The 26,538-nt window shown below is 41.2% G+C and overlaps 1 protein-coding gene and 1 long non-coding RNA gene across 4 annotated transcripts; one reads left to right on the top strand and one right to left on the bottom strand.

Annotated features, from left to right (window-relative positions):
* Window positions 1-559: 559 nt before the first annotated feature.
* On the bottom strand, window positions 560-15,231 carry LOC108069375 (sodium-dependent neutral amino acid transporter B(0)AT3). 3 transcript variants are annotated; one of them, XR_011417993.1, is made up of 11 exons: window positions 15,030-15,231; window positions 9,732-10,043; window positions 6,412-6,644; window positions 5,775-6,349; window positions 5,296-5,431; window positions 4,871-5,232; window positions 4,653-4,815; window positions 4,152-4,355; window positions 3,819-3,887; window positions 3,126-3,662; window positions 2,628-2,717 (listed from the first exon to the last, which is right to left on the bottom strand). XR_011417993.1 is itself a non-coding variant. In XM_070213291.1 (10 exons), exons 2-9 carry the CDS (start codon window positions 10,000-10,002, stop codon window positions 2,505-2,507), a joined length of 2,157 nt encoding a protein of 718 aa, XP_070069392.1. In that variant the 5' UTR covers window positions 10,003-10,043; window positions 15,030-15,231; the 3' UTR covers window positions 560-2,432; window positions 2,487-2,504. The 3 variants fall into 3 exon arrangements, 2 of the variants coding, with proteins under 2 accessions (XP_070069392.1, XP_017014925.2); XM_070213291.1 differs by lacking the exons at window positions 3,126-3,662; window positions 3,819-3,887 and adding an exon at window positions 560-2,432 and having other exon boundaries at window positions 2,487-2,717; XM_017159436.3 differs by lacking the exons at window positions 3,126-3,662; window positions 3,819-3,887 and having other exon boundaries at window positions 560-2,717.
* Window positions 15,232-23,354: 8,123 nt separating this feature from the next.
* LOC138912700 (uncharacterized) lies at window positions 23,355-24,024 on the top strand. Its single transcript, XR_011418256.1, has 3 exons — window positions 23,355-23,668; window positions 23,734-23,809; window positions 23,869-24,024. It is a non-coding gene; the product is annotated as an uncharacterized lncRNA (long non-coding RNA).
* Window positions 24,025-26,538: the final 2,514 nt, after the last annotated feature.

The following is a 26,538-nucleotide window of genomic DNA, read 5'->3' as shown; positions in this document are numbered from 1 at the left end:
TGTCAACAAAAATAATAAATAAAAAAAAAATGTAAATGTTACTATTTTCAAAATATATAACAAACAATTTCTTTCAGTGTAGTCTCTTCATAAATTGACTTCTCCCCCTTGCATTCTACTTATCACTTTACCCATATCGATCGTGGCTTCCAGTCGGAAATTATCGTTTTACCAGTGCTAGCGTATTTATAGACCAATGTCATTTACGATGCTGGTTTCCAATAAAACTGTTAACCGAAATAGCCAATATTGAAGGTCGAACTTAGCCACTCCTTCTTCGGGCACCTGGATTAGTTTAACTCCTGCCTGGAGGGCCTGACTTGTCTAATCATTTGTGACCAAAACAAAACAAATCGAAACTTTCCCCTAGGAGATAAGCCTAATCGGGGATTTTTTGCTCCCGGTCCAAGGTGCTTTGACCAGGGGGCAGCAAACCAAATACAAGGCATTGCCGTCTATCAGAGACCCATAAAAACCTGCAGATTCGTCTGCCGGGAATCAAACGTGCCAGCTGTGGTACAGTGGAACTCCCAGAAACCAGAAATAAAAACAATCGATGTTCGTTTTGCTCTTCTTCAACTTAACGCACTAATCATGAAATATCTTTATTAATAATAATTTCTTGCGTACGGTACAATAATGTTTCATATAAGTGTTCTTCTCCTTGCAGTGTTCTGTTTTAATACATTCAAATTTACACAAGTCCGGGGCTTTAGCACTACGACAATAATTGATATACAATATTTATAGTAGAGCTAGGTATATAGATTAATATGTACTGTATATATAGATTTAATGCTCGTATATATAGTGGCGTAAACAAGTAAACTATACAATTAGGCTTGGTACTATGTATTTGGTTTCGGTTGCGTTTGCATTGCGAGGATTCGACTTCAATGGATAAGGTGGGGGAGGGGCAACTAATTGTTTCGGGGCCTCTTACTTTACGTTCGTATAAATCTGCTGACTGACCGGATCCTTGATTGGAACTGCTTTTGATTGGCGGTGTACAAAATGGATACAAGTCTCCCAAAAATAAGGTAAAGTGGAAAAATTCCTGCACTGCTATGGGGAAATCTACCGCGTCGGTGACTACAAATCTCTCTAAACTCGACGGGCCATATCATAAGTATATCTCTATATTTGTCTTATTGTCTTCAACGTTCTGCCGTCCGTCCTTTGCATTGACTTTGAGTACTTCGAAATTCCATGTGTTTTGATTCAGTTGTCAGTTTTCAGATATCAGTGGTGCTTTTGCCGTTGCCTTCGCCTTACCGAAATAGGAGAAAGTTGGGGGGAGGATTGTATGAGAACCATTTTGCGGAAACCGAATTGGAAATATGGCAGGGACTTTCTTTATAGGTATCCTTCGGACTGAACTCAGGTGAACAATGGGGTGCCGCTTAATAACTAGTTAAATATTAGACGCTTTATGGTTTCCCTTCTTCGATAGAACTTTACAACCACTAAAACTATTCACAGCAGTTTATTTTCATCTTTTGTTTTTCCTTGTGTAGCTCTGTCAGTGTGGGAAATACTCTGGAGTGGTTTGAACGGGGAAAATAGATGGTAGGGTGACTTTGGGGGATGAAGAGTCTTAACACCTAAACATTGAGGATATTATTTAGAATATCACACATTCCATGTATCTTTCTCTAATCAATATAGTTAGTATAGGTATTTGTATAACTCAACTAGAACTCGAAGTGTTAATATTGTGTCTCAACGCTCTTAACCTGTTTGAAGTAATATTAAAGTGTGTAACTCTCGTTAGATTACATATATTAGTTGTAGGTCGGGTGAGTTCTACTGAGGTAAAATTAAAAACTGCAGATCTCTACTAAAACTAAATGTTGAGTTTAACTCTTTGGAAATGCGCTGGCTAAGTCGTCTATAAAGCGATTGCCGTTGAAGAGTTATCTCCGGGGAGTGGCGGGAGTTCTGGGGGATTAGCGGGATTGGAGATTGGGAAAGAGGAGTGCGGCAATACTTTCAGTTTGTGTGCTCGAGTGTCTAATGGTAAAGCTTTAAGCATTCCAACTAAATGCTACATAATCGAATTTAAACCTTTAGCAACCCGTTTCAGATAATACCTAACATCCTGCGGCACATTGTACTCGTACATAGTTTTGTTAAATTTAGTTTAGTTTTTTTTTTGGGTTTAGTTCAGTTTTGTGTTAAAGTACTATTTAACAATTTTAGTTACGCACTCTTCGGCCGTTTATTCTGGTAATTACGCTTAGTTTAGATTTAAATTATGTTAAAATACTTATAGTAAATATTTATAAATGTTTTGCGCTCAGCTCGGCACGCACTCTCATTAATCAATGCTCGTCTCAGCTAAACTAGTGTTACACTTGCCATTTCGTTTCGGTTCACACCTGGACCTGGACCTGTTGTATCTGGACTTGCACCTGGACCTCTACCTGTATCTGTATCTTTATCTGTATCTTTATCTGTATCTGTATCTGGATCTATATCTGCACCTGGGGTTTATGGCTGTCTTAGACATCGTACGCATCCTTCTTGTAGTTGTTCTTTCTGCTTGTTGGCACATTAAGCGCGTTCGATGTCTTGGTTGTCGTCGTCGGTCGCATCATCATCATCCGCATGGTCATGGGCTTGTCCTCCTCCTCGTCGTCAGAGAAATCGCTCTGTGTCTTCACATGACCACCCAGCGCAGGACCGCTGAAGTCGTTTTCGTCGTCCTCATCGTCCTAGATTGCAAATTGGAAAGAGCAGAGAAACGGATAAAGGGTGGCTTCAGCATGTCAGGCAAACAAATGATAGACGGACAGAGTCCTCTAGGAAATCAAGAACTTCTTACGAAATTATAGTACATAAATCAAATGAGCTGACACCACGCTGCGTATACTTGATATTCTACACAAGCTCAAGCGAAAGCTCTCTACACGAAAGCAGAATTTCAAATTATAACCACTTAAAGTCCAGCGACAACCCTAGTGTCGATGTAAAGTAGATGTACATCGGGCACTGGTTGCAAGTAAAGGATTTGAATCATCATACAGAAAACATTGAAACAATGAACAAACAAACAAACGAACCAACAAACCAACAAACAAAATGGAAATGGTTAAATCTTGGTTATCGCACTGTTACTTTACCTGCAAGTAAGCCACGATCAGCCGCCAATTGGGTTTCTATATCTATATACACTCTTTGTCCTACTTTCTGCTGAGCCCTCAAGCGATTTTGCTAGTCTTTTCCCTAAACTTAAGTTTTGTAAATAATTGTTCTGGCCTTATCAGTTTGTTTTCGGTTTAAAAGAGCATTTTGCGATTGTTTGCTAGCTACGATTAATTGCTGTGCGTTGATTAGTTCCTATTGATTAGTGGTATTGAGTACAGGTAATTGCTTGCTAACCGAGGATGAGCAGTTGGTTTCTACTTGAGTCGAGAGGCATGTCCTTGGTTTATTCGGTTTCTCTGGGTGTTCAGTGTTCGGTGTTCGGTGTTCTATGTTTCTGGGCCATGCAAAGGGCTTTGGTGAACTACTTTTAGAGCTATCCTAGTTTCATCTGGTTGCTGAGTTCTGATTTCTGATGTCTCTGGGGTTCCCTAAAACGTGGCGCTGCACTTTAGTTCGTATCGTATCCATGGCTTCGTTTTCGTTTTCGATTTCGGTTACGGTTCGTTCTAATTCTAAACATTGACCAATGAAAATGGACACGGGAGCAGAGGGAAAGAAGAGCAGAGAATCGTGTGATTAGCTTTAGTGTTCAAGAGATGTGCAGGTGACAGGATCGGGGTTTCCGGGAGGGGGTATAGCTTTTCTACCCGGGACGAGGCACAACTTACTTCAAAGTCTCCAATTGTGAAGCGTGTCGCCGCTAGTGAATCTTGCGGTGGCATATCCGGACTCAAATTCTGAACGACAATGGGCGTGAGTTTGGATATGTATTCGGTATTTGGATGTAAGCATTGTCAGATAGGAAAAACAAGCGCAAGAGTGAGGAATGTATCGTTAGGTGAGAGAAAGACACAATTAGTCACACGTATAGACCAAAATAGAGAGAGAGAGATGGGCTTAATCTTAGCCTAACAACACAACAAATGGTACAAAGAAAGCTCAAATCGAGATTGGATCGAAAGAGTAATAAACCGACTTGGAGATCTTGGATCTGCACTTACATCGTCGTCATTGTCAATCATCTCCTTGGTGGAGGCGGTTGTCTCGTTGCGGCGGATCGATCCCTGGTGGATGTCCAGGTCCACCTTGAGGCACTGGAAGCTACGCATGAGGAACACGATGGGCATGGGCAGGACGCCGGCCAGGATCATGGACAGGGCGATGGCCATCACCCAGTTGGGGTAGCTCTTCTGCTCGATCATACCCTGGGAAATGAGAAAAAATTAAGTTAAAACGTGTTCTTTAATATCTATTTTTTATCTTTCATATCCATTTGTTGTATGTTTAATACTATAAAACTAAAGTTAACTAATCAATACCAAAATGGTTTTAAGATCAAAAGAGAGTTTCATCGTAAGCTTTTTTAAACAAGGTATTCCTCTTTTATTTTTATCTAGATTAAAAAAATGGATATTTTAACTTTTCAGCTAACTTTAGTCATAAATATGTGATATGCTCAATGTTTCTTTTTAAGTTTTTCAATAGAATGCCACTCTACTCACCAAATCGGCATTCCAAGCACCGTAAGTGGGATTCCTGATGACCATAAAGACCACCGAAGAGACCAGGATGCAGACCATGATCGCCGGGCCAATGTACCGCCAAGTCCACTGCCAGTAGCGACCAGGTCGATAGCCGGTCATCTGGTAGATGTCCTCAGTGAAGCTGTGAAAGGAATCTTTAGTATATACTACCCAAAACGAAGAGGCACTAGACTCACCGCTCGTGTCCGTAGATAAAGATCACGGCTATCATCTCCATCAGAGCCACCACCACGAGGCCAATGGTGCCGGCAAAGGAGTCGAACATCTTGAGCCAGTACTCGCCGGCACCTGTGCAGAAGATGAAACCGACAATGAAGCAGAAGAGACACACCACGCCAGTGACATGCTGTTTCTTAACCCGCTTGATAATGTCAATGTCGAAGAGGGTGCACAGCATGCCCTCCAGGATGCCGATCTGCGAGCCCAGTCCCAGCGAGAGCAGCATGGTGAAGAAGAGCACCGCCCAGAAGGGAGCGCCGGGCAGCTCCACGATGGCCTGGGTGAACACGATGAAGGCCAGGCCAGTGCCCTCGGCCGCCTGGATGAGGAAATGAAGGAGTTAATTAGGAACTTCATCCTCCAGATGATAAACAGTACTCACATTGTCCAGTTCGTGGGCCAAACTGCACTCGGCCAACTTAAGCCTGGTTATTTCGGTGGCATTCAGCAGACTCATGGTCTGTTCATAATTCTGGGTATCGTTGAGCAGCTTGTTATTAACCAGGATGTCCGTGTTACTGGGGGAGGGGAAAAAGGAGCCAGGGTAAGCAATCAATAAAGTCCAGTTCGAATCGGTTAGAACCCGATGGTCATTCAGTTCAAGAGCAATTGTGCATAACTCGACGTGGGTCCGTTAATTGATGCAAATTGACAGACACGACCGCGATTCCATCTATATATCGATTCGAATATCAATGGAGGGGGGGCGCAGATACACCCACCGAGCCGGCGACTCATTGATACGCAAATAGATACAAAGACAGTGGCCCCATGCCGGTTACAACTGGTCAGCCTGATGGGCATATTGATGACCCACCCAGTGAACCCATTGGTGCGTGTGACCCACTCCCATTGACTCACCTGGCTATACAGCGGTCCACATTGACGGTGGCCTTGAAGCCCAGAATGGCGAAGATGACCACACTCGCGTAGATGGCCGTGACTGCATTGCACACGGACACCAGGAGCACATCCCTCACGCAGTTGTTCTTCGGCGTGTTGTAGCTCCCGAAGGCGATGAGGGAGCCAAAGGCCAGGCCAAAGGAGTAGAAGACCTGCGTGGCTGCATCCAGCCAAACCGTTGGTTCCAGTAGCTTTTCCACCTTCGGCGTATACATGTGCATCAATCCGGCACCGGCTCCTCTCAGCGTAATCCCTCGGATGAAGAAGATGGTCAGCACAATGTAGGGGAACAGCGAGGTGAAGTAGACCACCTTGCCGGAGCTCTGGATGCCCTTCATCACGATGAAGAAGACAATGGTCCAGGACAGCATCAGGCAGAGCACGATCCACCACTTGAGGCCGCCGGGCTCGTCCATCGAGGGGGCTGCATCCAAGGTGGTGCGGTACCAGAAGTACGTCGTCTCCGAGGATTTGGCGCACTCCTCCAGCTCAACGGTGCCGTTCAATGGACAGGTGGACCAGGGCAGCGGGTACTGTTAAGAAGATTTGAGGTATTAAATTATAGGGTATTGGATGTAGGGTATTAACCACTCACCCGAAAACTGTTGAAGAGGTAGAAGAAAACCCACGTGATTATCACGTTGTAGTACAGAGCCACAAAGAGCGTCACTATGCACGACGAGATACCGATGCCACCCAGCCAGGGATGGATGGTATTCCACACGCCCAGGGCACCCAGTCTCATCCTCTGGCCGATTCCCAGCTCGATGAGGAACAGCGGTATGCCCTCCAGTATCAGCATAATCATGAAAGGTATCAGAAAGGCACCTGCAACGGGGAGAGAAGAGGGTTCAGTTTCACAGAGAAAAAATTAGGTAATAGATGAATTTAATAAAAATAACACCACAAAATTAATTAAGCTGTTAATAATATTCTAAAATATTATTAAGTAAAGTTTAACCCTCATATTTTTTTAAGACAAAGATGTGGATCAAATATATAGTTAAGCTTATATATAATATAATATATAATCATATTTTAATTGATTAGAATCGTAGTTAGTGAATAAAACTAATTTACTAAGAAAACAAAATAATACAAAAATTGTTCTATACATAATGTTTTTTTTTCTCCCTGTGCAACTTTAATTGACAGGTGACGTGACACAAAATCAATCCAAAGCAAGCCGGAAATTTGCATTTCTGGCCGGGTCGGGAAATATCTGGTTGGCCAACAAGAGAGTATTCGAACTTCGATGCCTGGTCATGCTGTCAATTGTAATTGAATTAGAACCAGGGTGGGGTTAAATCGCCATTAGAAATGTGCGTGCTCTTGCCACCCGCCCCGCCTGCACCACCCACAATCCACCCACACGAGCCACCCAAGGCCATCAATTGGGCCCTTCCGCCGTCGAAAGCCAGGCAATTAGTGCACATTAAATCCCATAATGTTATTGTCAAAGCTGTGCACCTGATTAGCTGCAGTTCGTTGGCCAACTGATATTGGATATGACACATGTCGACGGGCGGAGGACGGAGGGGGCGTGGCGGGGGTCTACCCAATTTAACGTTATCGCTCAGGTGACCCGTGCAGTCAAACAGACATTGATTGAAAAATACTGCTCCAGTTTGCGCTTTTCGCACCGCTGCCCGGTAATCCGAGGCTTATCGTAAAATTCCATGCAAATTCCTAATCGACTTGGTATTGTTACGTGCCCAAGTGGCTCGCATAGGAGCATTGGCTTAATATAATGCATAGGTACTTATGTAGTAACATCTATCTAATAATTATAATATCCAAGGCTTCTTAGAAAATGGTTTGTAAAATACTATACAAAGGGCATAGCAGACTTACCTAGGGAAAACGGCCCCCAGCGATTTTTAAAAATTTTGAATCAGCGATGGTAGATAATTAGAAGGAGAATATGGAAACCAATTTTCAAAGCTATTGGACATTTGGCTGAGGAGTAATCGTCTGCAATCCAAAAATGTATTTAAGCTTATATCTGACCAACGGAAACGCTTAACTGAAAATTAGTGATGAGAAATCAAAGGGATAAGAAATAGGTCCTCGCTAAAAAAGCTTGGAATTTTTAAGACTTTTTAAAAGTGCAGAAAACCGCGATTAAAATTTTCAAAAAAATTTGTGACCACTTTCAAGTTTTGGCAACACCACCAATTTTTTACAGCTCCTGTGTCTTTTAACCATTGAATTAATAAAAAAAAATCATAATTTTATAGGTGGTGCAACAGTGTCAAAGAAAGGAAAAACTAGATTTCAAGTAGTTTTGTGGGACTTTTTCTACAACCCGGCCACCCCAGTTTTTTTTTTTAAGTTTTTGAAGTGCACAGTACCAACTTGATTGCAAAGCCCATTGCTTCCAATATTTATTCTCACACCTATTTTGGCACTATCATCACTCTTTTGCCGTATTTTGGCGTTAGAAAGAAAAGCGAAATCAATTTTATCTTTCGAGCAGAAAGCACGATTTGTATAATTCAAAAGCAGAAATATCTGTCTTTTCATGGCCGAATACGAGATAAAAAAATAATGCTTTCAGACCATAGATGTCCATAGATGTTCATACAATTTTTTAAGTCCAAAAGTAGGATTTCGGCCAATAGGTAAGTTTAAAAAATACCATTCTATCCCAATTCACTGGATTTAATGTGGGATCTCCGTTGAGGAATTCGCTATGAATTCATTGACCTATTACTTTTTTCCAAAGCATATACAATTTTGTGTATTACATATTAAAAGCCTACTTTTGGACTTAAAAAATGGTATCGCTGGGTCATCAATGGTCTGAAAGCATTATTTTTTTATATCGTTATCGGCCATGAAAAGACAGATATTTCTGCTTTTGAATTATGCAAATCGTGCTTTCTGCTCGAAAGATAAAATTGATTTCGTGTTTTCTTTCTAACGCCAAAATACGGCAAAAGAGTGATGATAGTGCCAAAATAGGTGTGAGAATAAATATTGGAAGCAATGGGCTTTGCAATCAAGTTGGTACTGTGCACTTCAAAAACTTAAAAAAAAAAACTGGGGTGGCCGGGTTGTAGAAAAAGTCCCACAAAACTACTTGAAATCTAGTTTTTCCTTTCTTTGACACTGTTGCACCACCTATAAAATTATGATTTTTTTTTATAAATTCAATGGTTAAAAGACACAGGAGCTGTAAAAAATTGGTGGTGTTGCCAAAACTTGAAAGTGGTCAAAAATTTTTTTGAAAATTTTAATCGCAGTTTTCTGCACTTTTAAAAAGTCTTAAAAATTCCAAGCTTTTTTAGCGAGGACCTATTTCTTATCCCTTTGATTTCTCATCACTAATTTTCAGTTAAGCGTTTCCGTTGGTCAGATATAAGCTTAAATACATTTTTGGATTGCAGACGATTACTCCTCAGCCAAATGTCCAATAGCTTTGAAAATTGGTTTCCATATTCTCCTTCTAATTATCTACCATCGCTGATTCAAAATTTTTAAAAATCGCTGGGGGCCGTTTTCCCTAGGTAAGTCTGCTATGCCCTTTTAGCAAACAAAGAAGATTAAAAATTTATTATTAATGCAGTTTGATGAACAAATACTTAGTAATTAAGAGTCGTAAATAGATTACAATATAGGTACATGGATGGATTTAACATTAATTTACCCCACAAAATAGTTATAATATTCTGATATCTCAAAGAATTTCCATTAACACCTCATGTGTTCTCGAACTTTATTTATACAATATACAATTTATTCTTAGTAGTATCTAAAAGGTTCTTACTCTTAAAAATATTATTTAACAGCTTAACTAGTATCTTATTCCAATTTAAAACGCAAACTTGTTGGTCCAAAATATTTTTCCCATTATATTAAAATACTTTCACTAAACTCTAAGCCCAATTTTATTAAGATATTCGTACTCACCGCCTCCGTTCTGTTGGCAGAGGTAGGGAAAGCGCCAGATGTTGCCGAGGCCCACCGAATAGCCGATGATGCTGAGGAAGAACTGCATCTTGCCGCTCCAGGCGGCGCGTTCCGGCTCATTGCCCGGAATGTCCACCGACTGCACCGAGTTGCGCTGGGGGGCGGTGAGGACGATGGTCACCCCGTGGGTTCCGTCGCCCCTCGCCCGTGTGTTCAGTGGAGCCATCTCGTGGCCGTTGCGCGGCGCATCGATGATTTTGGTGGCAGCCATCAACGTGCGGATTGCCCTCGCGTAGTATCCGTGGTTACCTTCTGCGGAAAAGTGGAGCAACCGGTTAGCAAGTGGCAGGACCTCTCCCCAGGACCCCAGGACCCACTGTTTGATCGATACTCGTCGAGTATCTGGGTGTGTGGGCTTGTTTGCCCATTTGTGTGGCGGCTCGTCCTTGAGACTAGCGGCTTCTAGTGGCTGCTAACTCAATTTGTGTCCTAATTGTTTGCCATTAGGCGGGTTCTCCGCTGGTTAATGGAAACTTTTCGCCGGTCCACCCACGCTTGCTTTCTTTCTTTCCTTTTCCCCTATCAACTTTCGCAATTTTATTACTATGCAAATTGGATACAGTGCCATGAGAATTCATAAACAATGTATGTTCATTAGTTTTCTGCGGCATTTATTCAGACTATTATATTAGTTTGCTAAGAACAATACACCTAGAAATGTTTTTTGTGTTATATTTTCTTTAAAATTAAAAAAACATATTAAAGAAAAGCAATGAAAATAAAAACAAAAATAAAAACTAAAATCAAGAGAAAAAGAATTACGAGGTATTCCAAAAATATATACCTGGAAAATAATAATTTAATATCAAAACAAATATTATTACCCAAAATGTACTCTTATTCTTTGGAAATTACTATCCAAGATTAATTCTGTCTGTGTACCAAGCACGCATGTGGGGGGTCAGAGGTTAATTAGATCCTTAGTTTCAGCAGTAAACATGGAAGAAGCTCCAAGGACTGTTTACAAGCCACTAGACCCACCCAAACCACCCACTAAGAACGTGACTTCCTGAACCTTGTTGCTCGGTGTAGGGAAGAGCCAAAAATTTTCGACAACACCGCAGAAGGTCGTTGTAAATTGAAAGAGCAAGCAAAAAAGAGCAACCTGGGTGGTGGAATTAAAGGGGGGTTAGATGGCCCATGGGTGCTATGTGGTGTGCGGTGGCCATTTACTTGGAGGCTCGTCCTCTGTTGCTGACGTAGTAAATTAGGGCCAGAGAGCAGGCAGCTGAGAGAGCGGGAGAGCAATGGGTGTGTTGTTTGGGGCAGCAGCTGTGTGGCAAGAAGCAGCAATTCACCACTGAGAGAGAGGAAGAGAGAGACAGGAAAGCTCTTCCGAGCTTTTGGCGTCCTGCCGCTTCATTGATGGCCTTTCGGGGGGAAGGTTTCTCGAGGGGCACCGAGCACACACCTCCACGCTATATATTCTCGGTCTATTCTTCTATATTTCTTGCGTATACGTAATGCGCTATGACGTCTTTTGATGGCTGCCTCGTTTTCCCAATTGCGCTTCCCCAATCGCTACGCCCAACCGCCCATTCGTGTAAATATTTATCCAGTTACGCCCACAAAGTGTATCCCATTGAGATTTGTTGTACCCGCAGAAACCAAAAAGTATACCCCCAGCTGCAGTGACTCTGATTAAATTGCATGGAAACGGGCAATAATCAAAGGACGGCAATATGCACTTGTCCGCATTTCCACACATTTCCCCCCGCTGAGCTGTCACGGGAAAACTCTCGTCCTCTGATTACACAATCCGATTGCTGTTACGTAAACCAGAGTGTGAAAATATTAAAGTCCTGCGATTGTTGTCGTGCTGTTGCTTTCTACGACGCAGTTAACTGGGTGGATGGGTGGTTTTTCTTGTTTTTTTTAGCCTTCAATCACCGGCGTTTCTAAATAAAGCTCTGGCCAGGATGTGGCCGTGGCCCTGTCATTGGAATGGGCTAAAACACTTGGCCCCCACACAAAAATGGGGGTGCTTAAATCATTGCCGTAGGAAATTACTCAATGAGGGGTCAAGATTGCGGCTGATTGGATGTGACAGGACCTGATTGAAGAATGGGTCCTTTGGCTTATATAACTCGGGGGATTCAGAACGGAAATACCATCTGTTTGGAATTTAAATGAATGGAAATTTACCAAACAAAGCTGCTACCCCCAAACTCGAACACAGGTAGAAAAGCTTAGAAAAACGGACAAACTCAATTGCGTCGTGGCAAAAATGCTACTCACATTTGTGAAAAAACAGCAAGTTCATCCCCTTTCAACTCGCGGGCTAGGAGATCCGAGTTTAAAGCTTATTCCCAGTTAAAGTGCCCTCGAAATAGATCGAAAAATGGGTGGCAGAGACCGGGGAAATAAAACAAGTAGGCGAATTTGATGACATGGCGTGTTGCAGGCTAAATCGATAAGAACGGCTTTGCGGGTAAGGTGGAAATCAAAGGGAAAAGCCAGCTGTCTTTCCTACTTCTGCATAAATCATGCAGTTTGATTGCCAATGAAATGCATTCTGTTTACGCAATCGATTTTGCACATTTTATTGGCCTTTTGTTTACACGGCGGCGGGCATAATAAATTCACTGCGAATCGTTCAAAAATATTTCCTCGTGAATTTTACTCTTGAATTTAAAATGCCAACTAATCATACCATATTTGTGGCTATTTTTGGAACCACTCGAAATATAAACAGAGAGGTATTGCGCAAGTGGTTCGCTGGCTGCCAATATGCATTTCTTGCCCTTTGCTCTTGCTAATTTATTTGGCCATCGTTTGGCGCCAAGTCGAGAATTGCGCCGAAAATCAGCGAGGACACTCGGCAGCCAAAAACTACCCAAAAACCACCCCCACTTCCGCTTCCTACTGACCTTGAAACCCAGCCTTCGATGCATTCGAGTTTGGCGGTAGTCGCCACGGTGAATTTCCTGGAAATCGGCGTCAGTCTGTTCGGAATGGGAAGCATTTTGAGGCACTTTAAATTGACAATGGGGTTCCCTCTTCATCGGTGTTGGGTTACATTCCCCAAACCCCCGATACGAATTGTTTACGCATGCTTAACCTTGGTCAGCTGCTGCTCGAAGGAAGGAAGGTTTGTTTTGCAAAATCATTATGTAAATAAACACGGCTGATGGTCTGGCTGAGGAACTATGGAAAGTTTTCATGGATTATTATAGCACTTGAAACCCCGTCTTAAGTCTCATCTAAAAAGGGTACTGAGTTTCATGGGAATATTGAATGAAATTTAATTGTTCCTTTCATTTCACATCACTAGCATGTTTAGATTAAAATTTTTTTATTTATTCTGTCTCACCCTTAATGACGTACATTTCTTGTTAATAAAAATATTATATACAATTCATAGAATTTGTCATATATTTACAAAAGGTAAACAAATAAACTTCCGACGATAGAAACTACACAGGAAAAATGTCTGCTTTTTGAGTTGAAATACATTTTTGTTTTGTTGGTCATTAATTTTCCCAATTTGGAACTTAAAAACATTTTAATTTCCAAACTATTGTTTTGTCAATATCATAATATTACCTTTTTATTTAAATAATCAAATAAATAATGAGGTTTTTAAGGGCGTGGTGAGCCCTTCTGCAAGGAACAAAGCCAACCCTTTCCTCTATTTAATATTCCTTTGTGCGACCTAACCTTTTGCCCCAAGTAAGCAATCGATAAGTGGCAAGTGTTTCAGTCCCAACCCAAACACAACATTAATTTTTCATCAAACAAAGTTCGTTTGGTCAGATTCAAGCGGACTCGTGCACTTGTCTGGCCGAAAAGATTGCCAAAATACCATTGTACCTTATATAGACCATGTATAAACCCATTCTACATTGTATCCAACTTTCGCTCTCACCCTAGAGAGAGATGACAATGGAGTGGGAAAAGAGGGGGAGGGAAGGAAGAAAACAAAATGCAATCAGACAGGCACAAAGTTCAATTGCTTGTGTTCTTCACCAGCTATAGAGTTTAAAACCATTTGAAAATGAAGTTTGATTCATTACGAAAAAGATCCAAAAAAAAAAAAGAGTGGCCCGGACAAAGGTTTTTCGCAATATCGATTTGAAGAAGGGCGCACAGCGGTTTTCCATACAAAACGACAAGAAGTGCCTCATTGACAGCTGCAGTCGGCTGACGCTACGCGCGCAACGGCATGTGTTGACCAGCCAATTTTCATGAGCAAGCCGTTATTGTATGGAAAACCGCTGTGCGCCCTTCTTCAAATCGATATTGCGAAAAACCTTTGTCCGGGCCACTCTTTTTTTTTTTTTGGATCTTTTTCGTAATGAATCAAACTTCATTTTCAAATGGTTTTAAACTCTATAGCTGGTGAAGAACACTGAAAAAAATAAAAACTAAAAAAAAATGTTGATTTATTTTTAAGAAAAATAAATTTTAATTTTTTTTTACATTTTTTTATGGAAAGCCATAATAATTCTTAAGCGATTCTTTCCATTTTTTGGCACAGCATCAACTGTTGGCCTGTTGAGGTCGATGGGGAGGATGGAGCTTTTGTGGCCCAAAACATCCCCTCGGCCAATGCCATTGCCATCCCCAATGCATTTTATCAAAATCTCAAAGTTAAGAGAAAAGCTAAAATATTTTCTTCCTTTAAAGCATGAGTTTTAAGAATAACCTATTCAAAAATACATTATTATTAATAATAAAAATAAAAAAAATTAAAAATAACTTTTAAAAGAATCCTAAATAAACTTAAATGAAATCGCTTAAGGAAGCCAATTAAATATTTTTGTTTACGCTCGCAGTTCAGTCAAGTGATTAATCAGTGAATGTGTTCCCCTGCCAAAATCTGATTCTGTTTTCCCATGTTCTTGCAATGCACTATATATAGTAATTTATGTCAACGTGCAAAGTTGAATGTATTGCGAATTCTAGCATTTTGTTGGTTTTTGGAATGCCAATTCGCTGGCAATGCACAAAAATGCAGATTTCCATTGGCGCTAAGGGCACGAAACAAATGAAATTAACATAAAGCTAAGTTCACTGTTTTCACGGAAATCCACGTGCATCTCCAACCTCGAGTTTTTATAACAGAGCTCCAGAGATAGAGATAGATAGAAAGGGCCAGAGAGACCGAGAGAGAGAGAGAGAGCGAGATTGGGAAGGACAGGGAGGAAGTCCTTTGGATATACAGTTGTGTGTGTGTGTGTTAGTGGGCAGGACACGTCAGGCAGAAAGTTTCGTCTTGCTTTTTTTGCTCCGTACCAAAGTTTGTCTCGGCTGGGGATCTGGAATTCCTGGCTGCTCTTAAGCGGACTTTTCACACACACACTCGCGCGCTTTGGAAAATCACAGATTTTCACTGATTTCCGCTTTAATCCAGCTAAACGCTCGATATCAATTTCGTTCGACGAATTTCTGCGTTTTTCTCACGGAGCTTTGCTCGATTTTCACGACCGTTGATTTGTGCTTTCCGTTGTAAACTGAATCCAAAACGCTTGGCGCCGCGCGAAGCTCGCGAATTGGCGTGGTGGGTTTCGAATCGCTGGTGAATTTACCACCACCAGCGCTGGCTCCCTCACACACACACTCACACACACAGGTCCTGACGCAGGACTCTGCATGGAAATTTTTGGGCTGGCAGCGGGTTTAAATTGGGCAAAGCTTCACTTTCATTGATTGCCGTACGCGGAAAGGAGGCCAAAAGCTGCAGGAGCACGTGGCTTTTCGGGGGTTGAAAGTTCAAATGCCGCCGCTATCGCCTGTTGGTGGTGGTTTAACGGAGGGAGGGATAGAGAGAGCAACAGAGCATCAAAGAGAGCAGGACTTCATAATTGACAAAATATTTAAGACTAAATACATATTAAATGTTAATAGAGTTGTATCGATGACATTAAATTAGGCATTTTTAATCAACACAAAATAAAACTTGTTTAATATTTAAGTCTCTTTACGAAATTTCCCGGTGCGATTCGTTACTACGGGTATTGCACAGTGCGATATATATTTTGGATCAGCATCAGTGGACGAGTCGATTTAGCTTAAAACTTAAGAAGCTGAAAAACATGGTTATCTGTTTCTAGTTTTTCTAGAGTTCGCACATCTAACGTTTTTGTTTGGATTTTTGAATAAAGGCGCCATTTATAAGTACTTCCCCTTCCATGATTTCTTTCATAATTTTTCCGGTCTGGTAGAACCAATTACATTGCAGCCTTTTAGGGTCTCTAAGTGCTACCGCCCGATAGATGGCGCTTGCTATGCGTGTGACCACAAGGTTATCGATATATAGAAACTCGATGCATCGATAGACATGCGCAATAGCGCGCAGTTTTTAAAATTTTTTTTTAAATGCATAATTTTAGTCATACGTTCACGTGAGGCATTTAAAATATAAGCTTCTAATGCTTACCACAATATACACACCAAAATGAAATATATTACATTAAAGATTTTTATTATAGTTTTGTCAGCAATCAGAAATTATATTTTAAGTTACCTTCACAAGTATATATTATATAAGGACATTATAAATTATATTTTTATTTAACAAGAACCAACATAGGTCTGTGACATTTTCTTCTTGGTTCATATTAAACTGGGCACGAAACATAAAATAGCTTTCATAAGAGTTTAATTAAATTTGTAAAAATCAAGAGTGTATTAAGTTTCGAAGTTCTTTAAAATTAAATATATGTCTGAAGTCAAATAAATGTCAAAATAAAAATGAAAAGGCGGCAGAATTCTGAGTGAACCTGACAAAAATGTTAAAGACGTGGCCCTGACTCAGAAAAGGTTAAATATGTTCCCCTTGTACACAAACTCGTAATGTTGTTTCGTGGCCAGAAAAAAAAGAAAAACAATGGCAGCCTCGCGAACAACAAGCCCTTCTTGTTTGCTCAGAAAAACCAAATCACAAATATTGTTTGACCCTCATTATGTTTGAAATTTGCTTTCCCAGGCCCAGCCAGCGAACACGAGGACATTAAAGATAGAATGTGAACAAAAGAGTCTGTAGAAGTTATGTGCACCGAAACATGCAACACTCTTTATGGGAAGGTTAGGAAATTAAAAATTAATTATTCTTTATATTATTATACTATTTAGTAATATATTTTACAGGAGCTTTTTTATTTATTTAGATATTTTTACACAAAATATGTGACTTATTTTTCCATTTAATATATAGATTAAGTAGTGTGAGTTATTTTAAGACAGTATTCGAGTATAGTGAAAATATCCTCTATGCGGGAGTTTTAGACCTGTGACCCCGTGTAGAGTATCCTTTTCAAGAGCCCTAAAAGAGGGAAACAGCTAAACGCAGCCGAAGAGGGTCGAACAAGGGGCGAAACAGAAAACAAGGGAAGCCTGTAACTAAGTAAGATGTGCACAAAGTTAGTTTTCCTTTCCTTGTTCGCTTTTCCTTTTTTCCGTTGTTGTCCTGCTCGTAAACTCATTTGCCTGGCACGCTGACAAGAACGGCCCCAAAACAACCGGCGGCAAGTTTACAGAAAATACAGTAAAGTAAACATCTTCGACGGCCTGTGGGCAGCTCGAAAATGAGGCCGCCGCCCAAAGAAAATAATACAATTTAATATAAACACCGTGGTTGTTGCTGCTCGTCCTCTCATTGAATTTAACGAAGAATGTTGTCATTTCGCATTGACACGCAGCGCGAATAATACGCTTGAGCGTATGCAATGAAAAATTCAACTTTCGCATAATCTGGAAAAACTTGCGCACGCACGAAGGTAAACAAATTTGCACGGCCAAGGCAGAAGGTAAATGAAAATGTACTAAAACTGAGGCACGGCGCTTAGAAAATTATGCAAAAATAAACAGGGCTGAAAAAAAGTGAATGAAAAGCACGCACACGCAGGAAAAAAGTCAACTAAATTGATCAAACTTTAAATGTGATTTCTTGGATATAATAAAGTTATACATTTTTATCATCTCAAAAATAATATTTTTATTTTATTGGGATTTTAAAGTTTATTTCTGTATAAGTATTGCTTAATTACTCACCCTGATTTCATGAATTTAAATTTACAACGATCTCCTTTTCTCTCAGTGCGCCCCCAAAGTAAAAAGTGCGATAAAAACAAATGCGTCTTCTTCTCGGGCATCTTCTTTTTCCTCTCCTCGGCAAGGTGATTATCCATAATCCCCCGAAAAAAAGCGTCCGTGTGGCGGGCAGGATTGAATGACTAAAGACAAAGTTTTCCCTCGCCCAGAAGATAAATGCGGGCACTGCTCCAGCTCCTGCTCCTGCTCCTTTTTGCCCCGCAGCCATGCCACGCCAAGTCCTCCCCCAGAATGAGGACATACCCCCTCCCTCTCCATTACGCACCACCCACTCTTTTCACCTGCCTGATATCATACCTACCTGCCTGTCTAGGACGAGATTCAAGCGTTAATATTTTTAGCTGCGCTGGAATTTGTAGTCTGGCAGCGATAAAGCATCTTTTCGGTGACAATGAATCGGGGATAAAGCATTTTACGTGCCACCGGCTGCCAAATAAAGTGCTCCTCTCACCCAGCTGGTGCGGGTTGTTTTTTCAGCCACGTCGCTGATTCCGCATAAATTATGCAAGTACATTTTACCCGAGAGTGTAACATGCAGGCGACCGAATCTGCGGAGCGACCACAGGACCAAGAGCAGACCCCAAATTCGGGCTAACAAATTACAAATGTGCTTTTTATGCAGTGAAAACAAGACATTTGCGGAGGAGGATTGGTGGCTCCGAATTTGGGTTTGCCTTTGGAGACCTCATTTACACAGAAACAAAAGTAGATTTAAATTCACACGAATCTCTTACTCAAAGCAATCAATATTGTAAGGTTAAAGGTTACAAATAAATCTTTAAAAATTAGGTAGCTTCCAGATAACAGAACACTCTCTTTAACTCCCCTGTAAACCAAAAATCTTAAATACATACTCCTTCTGTGTTGAAAAGCCCACAGAGAAAGAGACCGCAAAAGCCACACGAAAGGCATTTCCATTCGAAGCCAAAGCGAAATTAGTTTTTTTAGCCCAGCGAAGTGTATTAATGAATTTCCATGCTACCTTTTGGGCAGCCAAACAACATTCGGTTCAAATCGAATAAAAACCATTTCGAGGTGCATTTGACTGGAAGACCGCAAACCCAATTCCTCATATCCCGCAGCAGGCGAAACAGCATTCATTCCGCTCCACCTCCCAGTGAACCTCCCTCTGATCCCCTCCCCCTCTGAGCCTCCCGCCGAGTGCCTTTCTGTGACAGGTGCACCTTGGCAACAGGTTGCAGGTGAGGTTGGCCAGTGGCCGGACTCTGGTTGACTGGCCAACTGGGCAACTGGCTATTGCCCCTGACACATTTCCAGCGACATTGTCTTTGGCCTGGCAAATGGCAAATGGCCTCCTCCATGTGGGGTAAACCCATCGTTTTAATGGCTAGGGAAAACTTATATCCGCCTGCCGTAAACATGTATTTTTATTGAAGTCCCGCTGACTTTCCCTTGCCAAGTTACATCATTAAATAGGTCTCTTACTGCTAACTACACTGTACGTCTTTGTATTTTATGATGGAACCTACAATTTCATGCTCTCATTGATTTTTTAAAGATTTCCCATTTGTAAACTGTCGAACCACCCACTGTTTTATACAACAAAATACTTAATATATTTAAAAATATAATTTTGGCATTAATTTTTATTTTTTGAAAAATGCTAGGTATATTTATTGTCACCGATTCGATATTGTAAGTGCTTCGACTGCATACACTTACATTTTCGTAAATATTCCCATACGAGCAATAGTAACTAATCCAGTAATTTGTAAGCAACACTTTGAATAGGTAAACGCTTAAATAACGACCCAAATGTAGCAGTCATGCCGGCTATTATCCAATGAGCAACAGGACCTGAAAGCTATTTGTATACCTCGTCACATTGAATTGACTCCTGTCTCTTTACACCTGCCATTGTGTGCTAATTTGCAACGGTTATGTAATTTTGTGGGGCATTTTGTATGGGACATAGGTATTTGGTCCCCTTATTGGGGTCCATCGATAGGATTTGAGAGTGTTAGAGGGGTGGGTGGGTGGTAAACCTATTCATATCCCGGATCCGGATTGGTCTGGCATGTAGTTATGCAAATTACACGCCCACACACACATGACTGCACGTGCGATATCAATGGGTATGGGCAGGGGAATGGGATTGGGAAGGGGGGGTCTTACAGAGAAGGATCCGGATCCAAAGCAAACGTTTTGAATGGTTTTAATAACTTTACACACTCACGCACGCAGACACACACACGCAGCCACCTGCCGAGGACAACAATAACAACGAGTGCGTATAACAATGGTCCTTAGTAATGCGAACTGAATGAATATTCACGAATGGGAGTGTGTGCGTGCTTCTGGGTCCTGGGCACATGCCTTAAATACCAACATGGCCGAAAATTAAATCCCCCGACTACCTTCAGCACACCTGGACTGGCCAAATAAATGCTAACGAGGATTAGACAAAGTTAAATGCGAATTCGTTGCCGAGCTTCCTCAGTTGGGCAGCACGAAATCCGGGCGCATTTAAAGTTCCCTACACAGAAAGATAACTTTTTCTATCATTCAAATAATTTTGAATTTCTATGGCCGTTTCTATGTCAAAATCCAACAACTCAGTTTAATATCCGGATTACAAATATAAATCCCTCCTAAGCCTGAAACAAAACCTTAACTAATTCCTGGTTTGCAACAATATATCTTTAATAGTTACTCATGTAAACAATGATTAAAATAATTTCCTTTTAAAGTGTATTTAATTCTAAATAAACTCCCCAGTTTACAGAGCTAGTTAATTTACATTTCGAAATTCAAATAGACAAACGTCACTGTATAAAGCGACGTGAGAATTTACTGGATCTGCAATTCCTACACTTCCCTCGAAATTCGTGTAAAAAACTTTTTTAAATAAAGCGAAAGTCAAAAGATAATTAATTCCCGTTTTATCCCCGTTCTTTGGGGCGTCAAAATGCTTTGTTGCCAAGTTATTAAGAAGCTTCGTCAGCTCTGGGTCCCAAAACTTGAGCATAGTTGTTGCTCGGGATGGCTTCCACGCAGAGCTCTTTTCAATGGGCATAATGCTCATAATTAAAGCAGGTTGGCCCCCTTCCACCCGCTTCACCTGCGCCCCTGGCACACAGGTTTAATCCGTGTGCGGGAGACTCAAAACCAATTACCAGAGCTGCCCCAAAAATCGCAAAAAGAGACAGAGAGCTATGGGGAGTTGTGGATGGCAAATGGCAACCGAGGGGTCGAATCACGTATGCAAAACACGTATACGTCATGTGGGCCATGAGTCAGGCAATTACAAAAGCTTTTGTGTGCCTGGCCGTGTGGGAAGAAGAAGAAGAAGGGGTGGAAAAATTTCGGATGCAAGCAGGATGCATCTGGCAGATGGCAGATGGCAGCTGGCTCCTGGTGTTGTACAAACGATAACACCAAGTCATCGCTGGATCACTGGGAGAAAATCATGCAAATTAATTCCAAACTGATTATAGAATTTATAAGCATATCAGAGCTGATAACATAACTGTATGAAATCCCTTAAAATAATCAAAATAAGCTGGTAAAAGCTAATCCGATGCACATGTTTTTCAAGAATTTACAAAGCAAAAATCCGCTTACTTGTTGTTATGGTTTTAAAATTACATAAACTTATATTTAATTTTGTTTGGTTTAATTTTTAAGTTGCACTTTAAAATCAATAGGATTTGTGAACTTTTATCACAACTTTCTACCACAATATTATTTTAAAATCTTTAAAACTGGGGCGTAATATTTAATTGCTGTGTGGAAGCAGCCCGCATTGCCAACCCAAATCCGGATGCAATTCCATTTTTGGCCTGGCTTTTTCCAATTTCTAGCCGCTGAATCAGGTGACACTGCCTTACCCAAAGATAAACCAATGAATCAAACCGAAAATGAAGCTGGCAGGCAAAATTGTGTGGTTGTGTTGTGGCGGCAAATGAAAGTTAATTGGTTTAAGGAGATTGCCCACGGAGGCGACGAGGCTGCGAGGTGGCCAAGTGGCAGACGCAGTGGCAGGGGCAACAGCAATAGGCAACCAAAGTGCCAGGCGGAGCGCAATGAGGCGGATGCGTGAAAACGGCGTGAAAGCAAGGAGCTTAGGCTGCCGGGGGCCTGTAATCAGGCCTGGACTTGGCTCGAGTCATATGGCTGAACGAATTCATTTGCAAGTCAGCCTAGAGTTCCCAACCCCACCTCCGCCCCAAGGCAATAATTCGCTTGTTGTTGCCCCTAATTGGAAAAGTTTGTCGAGCACTTAGTGTCAACAAATTTATTGTCTATAATTGCTGCTATGCGAGAATTCATTCTTTTTTCCTTTTTTCGGGTATTTAAGTCGCAAGCGAAGTTCAAACATTGCTGCCAGCCAGGGAAATGGGTAATGAATGAGGCACGAAAGCCCTGAATCCAAATCCGACACATCCTCAGCTGCCCCGAATCCATTATTTAAACCTAATTACACTTGCAGCAGCCTGTCCAGAAAAAGTACTCTTTTAACACATTTACCAAATTAATTAGTCAACATTAAAAGAGAGACGACCATGGATACAGTGCTTGACAAAAAAGTAAGGTATAGGAAATAAAAATAAGAGAGTTCAAGAAAAATATTCATGAAAATGATGAAGGTCAGTTAAATTTAGCTAAAACAAGTAAATTAATTTTTATGGTTTTGTAGCTACTTTATAACAATTCGCTGTTTTAATCTTTTCAAGACAAGGGTCTTCATTAGGTACATATAACAAAAAGAAACAAAAGCCCAATAATTAGGTACTATTATTATTTATTAATTTCCCGAACCCCTAACTACTAGGAATAAAGTTTTTATTTATTACATTTTCTTACATTTGAAAAGTCGACTCCATTTTATGAACTCGCCCTAAAGCAATTAGGAACTATAATATTTTTTCGCAATCATTTCAGCTTTTTACATTTCGGCACGCACCTTTAACATCCTTTTATTTATGCATTCCCCAACCCTTGGCTCCATCCGATATTGATTAAATGAAAGCGCAGTGACATGTCAACGGCAATGAGAAAGTTTGCCGTGCATTCGGACTCTGCATTTACAGATCAACTTTGCTCCGTTCCTACATGCATATCCAATTATGCAAATGCAAATGTTGCTGCTGTCAGCAGGCGGCATTCGAATTGCGAGCACTTAATCAACATGCATCGAATCAAGGACCGAGTCCGGAGTCCGTTGTCCTGGCGCTCGCAGGATGCTCTCTCAGCTCTCATCGACCTGACCTCATTTGAATGGCAGGCCTCGGCACAAAGGCCCACAAGTTTTCAGCCGTTCATCCGTTTATCAGGAGCCAGCCAGGCAGCAGGCAGCTGGCTTTCCTGTCCGAAGGACTCTCGGCCGGACAGACAGTTGAAAGGCATAATCGCCTTTCATTGTCCTGGCACACTCACAGATGCACTCGCTCGTTACGGGTTAGTTGGGTTAGTTGGATAGTTTTTGAAAACAGATTTAGTCTCATTGCCCGGTGATTAGTTGGAACCACAACCACAACCCCAGCCTTTAAGTGGGCATCTCCAGCATTATGTATTATGGGCTTTCGGTCTGCATGTCCTTGTCGATTGTCAAGTGTTAAGTGTCGGACTACACATCGAATTGGAATTGAAAGCCCGGATATCGAGCACGGACACGGAGCACGGCCATCAACGCTTCTTGTCCGGCCATCGAGTGGAGACATGAATTCTCCATGAGAGCCCGGCCCCGAGCTCCAGCCCGTCCCTTTGTCCATCTGAAGAGCAGAATCATGTCGATGGCAAGTGGCCCACTCCCACTGGCACTCCACTCGAAGCAGTGATGGAAGTACCGATAGGTTTTAGTACGGTTTACATCATGAAAAAGGAGAATATTTAAATTAAAATCATGAATATTTAATAATAACAGATAATATAGGTAGATAAAATTACATTTAATACTTCTGACCTTGTAAAGTATAAAAAAAGGATACAAATTCTGAAATGTAAGTTAAAAAAATATATTTCAATAAACTATATCGCTTTTGTAGACCCCCTTTTTAAGGTACAAGGACAGAGAACATTTACCATCACTAACTACGTGGGCAGATTGCAATGATTGGAAACCAATGCCCAAATGTCATAATTATATGTGAAACTTCCAAATCGTTGACGTTGATTAGCTTTGTTTGGTACATTGACAGTCCGGAGGGAGCGTTACAGATTGTGATTTGCACACAATAAATGCGTATTCCAATTAGTTTAATTATCCTGGTTCATGGCAAAATGCCAAATGCCTGGGAAATATTGAATTTTGTTGGCCATTGTTGGACTTGGACCTTGGCTTAGTGAGAAGTTAATTTCATTGTTAAACAAACCGCAACCGCAGAGCAAACAATGGAGCGACCCCGGCTGAAAACAGCAAACAGATGGCCAAAGACGTTTCAACTTTAAACGAACCGGAAATGGGCGAAATGGTTGAAATGGGCGAAGGTCCTGGCGGCGAGCCACCGAAAAAGGCATCATTAATCATGGGTAGCTACAGTTTGCCACAGCCCCGGTTTACTTAACGCTGCTGGCACGCGCTTAGGTTGCCTTTTTCCTTTTGCGGCATTAAATTTTAATCCCAAAAACACACACCCCGGAAAAGGAAAAAAAAAGTAACCACGCCGCACAGTTTTGTGAAAAAAACATGATGAAAATGTGCCCGAAATCCAGTTCCACGGACCGCTGCTCCTTGGCGGCGAAACTTTTGTGCCGCAGTGTTGCACTTTAATCGGATCCGAGTGGCTCCCTGTGGCTGCCGGTTGATGGTTACTGAATACTGGTTACTGGATACGCCTGGCTCGCCTCATGTCACCACTTCTGATCGACAATGACTGGCGGCCATAAGTGCAAAGTGGAGTGTCACATCACGTTTGCAAAAAGTCGTCAGCCATATCCGAGTGCATCGAGTGAAAATGGGCAAAAAAGGCACCTACACTTTGCAGTGCACTCTGTAGGTTCCATTTTGCTTTTTTGTTCACCTTAAAGGGATTCAATGTTTCACGCAATACTCTCTTCTTACAATTTTTGGTAGGCAAACCAGATGCTTTTCATTAAATTATCTATTATGGCTTATTGTCTTCCTGTTACTCCCCTTTAACCAGTCGACTGGTCTGCAGAGTACCTAATACCAGGTATCAATTCCAATATGCAGCCTGCATCGTACCTGATATCGTAGACTATTGTCTAAGGATTTGATCTTAAATACGCAGCCGGAGCTCAAGAATGCAGTAGTTTCGAAATAGAGTTTTCAATTTTCACTCAGGTGGTGGGTAACAGCACAAAGCCATTTGGATCCTCCTTCGATTAAATCATTTGATAACATTCTGAGCCCCGTATGTGTTTTCACCTGAGAAAATGTGGAAACGCTAAGGTTAGTAAGGAAATATTTCCTTACTCCTTGAATACCACATTTCTGATTAGGTCGATAGCTTTTAAACTAGACGCAGAAAATTGGTATAGTTTTTGTAATTTCACGGGGACACAGTTTAAGTTACTTCCCCTTCAAAGAACTTAACCAAGTTGATATAAAGTTTGCCGGAAAGAAAACCCGTGTCGCACTTTACCGGTGTGGTCTCTTGAGTTATTTCCCTTTAAGTGGCCAAAGCCAAGCCAACGTCAAGAGTTTGCGACCACAAGCCGGAGCCAAAGAAGCTTTAACAACTATAAATGCGATCACTTACAGCTTGTAATCAATAACGGGAACAGCCAAACACCAACAAGTCAAACAAACAACAACAATGGCCAGGAGGCGGCCAATCCAAGGGAAAACTTTGTGGCTTGAATTTCACACACAGTCCATGAGCAAGTTCAGGTTACTGGTCGCTGCCTTTGCTGCCGGCTTTTCCCCATAAAAAAGTTTTGCCATTACTTTTTGACCAGCTGCACATAACTGTCGTTGTCGCTGTCGCTTTCGCAGTCCCTGTCTCCGATTCAGATTCTATTTCTATTCCCGTTTCCTCTTGCTGCAGGACCCAACACCCAAAACACCACCCACAGTATCGCATCTCCTATTATTGTTTGCTGTTCGGCCTTGATTCATTGTTCTCGGCTGCTGTCTAATGAAACTCATGTTTTTATTACATCCCGTATTGATTGATTGTTCGAAACGGATTTACTAGGGAAAAAATTGTTCTTGATTCGGGACTAGGATTTGATTACAGTATTGAAAGTCTCAAAATTTGTTGAATCAAAAACCAGCTGCATATAACAACTCTTAGCGAGGTTATATGCTACGATCGTACCTTTAAAATTCAAGAGTTCCGATTTTAAATTATGTGAAAAAAATGATGAAATACACTTTCTAAAATTTTCTCATTCGGCCTGCTTCAGCAAAATATGGTCTGCTTCTTACCTACACAGAAATTTTCGTTTAAAGCTTTCGTCTGAATTTATGTATAATAAACTCTGCAATGGTATAAAAAGGGATAATTTTAAATTGAATATTTTTCTTTTTATACCAGGAAATGCACAAAAAATTAATTACCTCATCTTCGTCTAACACCAATTTACTCTTGAAGTTGTAGTGGAAGTGAAAAATATTATCAAACTACCCAGACACACCCAAAGACGTTGAGGTGTGACATTGAACAAATCAGTAAGCTTGTGAAATTCAGCAGATTTTTAGCACAATAAGCTTTTCAGATTCAACTTTCCTATCTTTGTAATTATTTCTGTATGGCGCTTTAAA

This window comes from Drosophila takahashii, chromosome 2R (genome assembly GCF_030179915.1).
Source record: "Drosophila takahashii strain IR98-3 E-12201 chromosome 2R, DtakHiC1v2, whole genome shotgun sequence".
Taxonomy (NCBI): Eukaryota; Metazoa; Arthropoda; class Insecta; order Diptera; family Drosophilidae; genus Drosophila; species Drosophila takahashii.
Note: the sequence above shows the minus strand (reverse complement) of the source record. Positions and strands in the feature narration are given on the sequence as shown.

Coding starts and splice junctions, on each gene's coding strand:
- LOC108069375 (XM_017159436.3), bottom strand. CDS start 10,002: ATGGCTGCCACCAAAATCATCGATGCGCCGCGCAACGGCCACGAGATG. Junction 5,233..5,295: donor TGGCCCACGAACTGGACAAT/GTGAGTACTGTT, acceptor TTCCTCATCCAG/GCGGCCGAGGGCACTGGCCT. Junction 4,816..4,870: donor TTTATCTACGGACACGAGCG/GTGAGTCTAGTG, acceptor TTCCTTTCACAG/CTTCACTGAGGACATCTACC.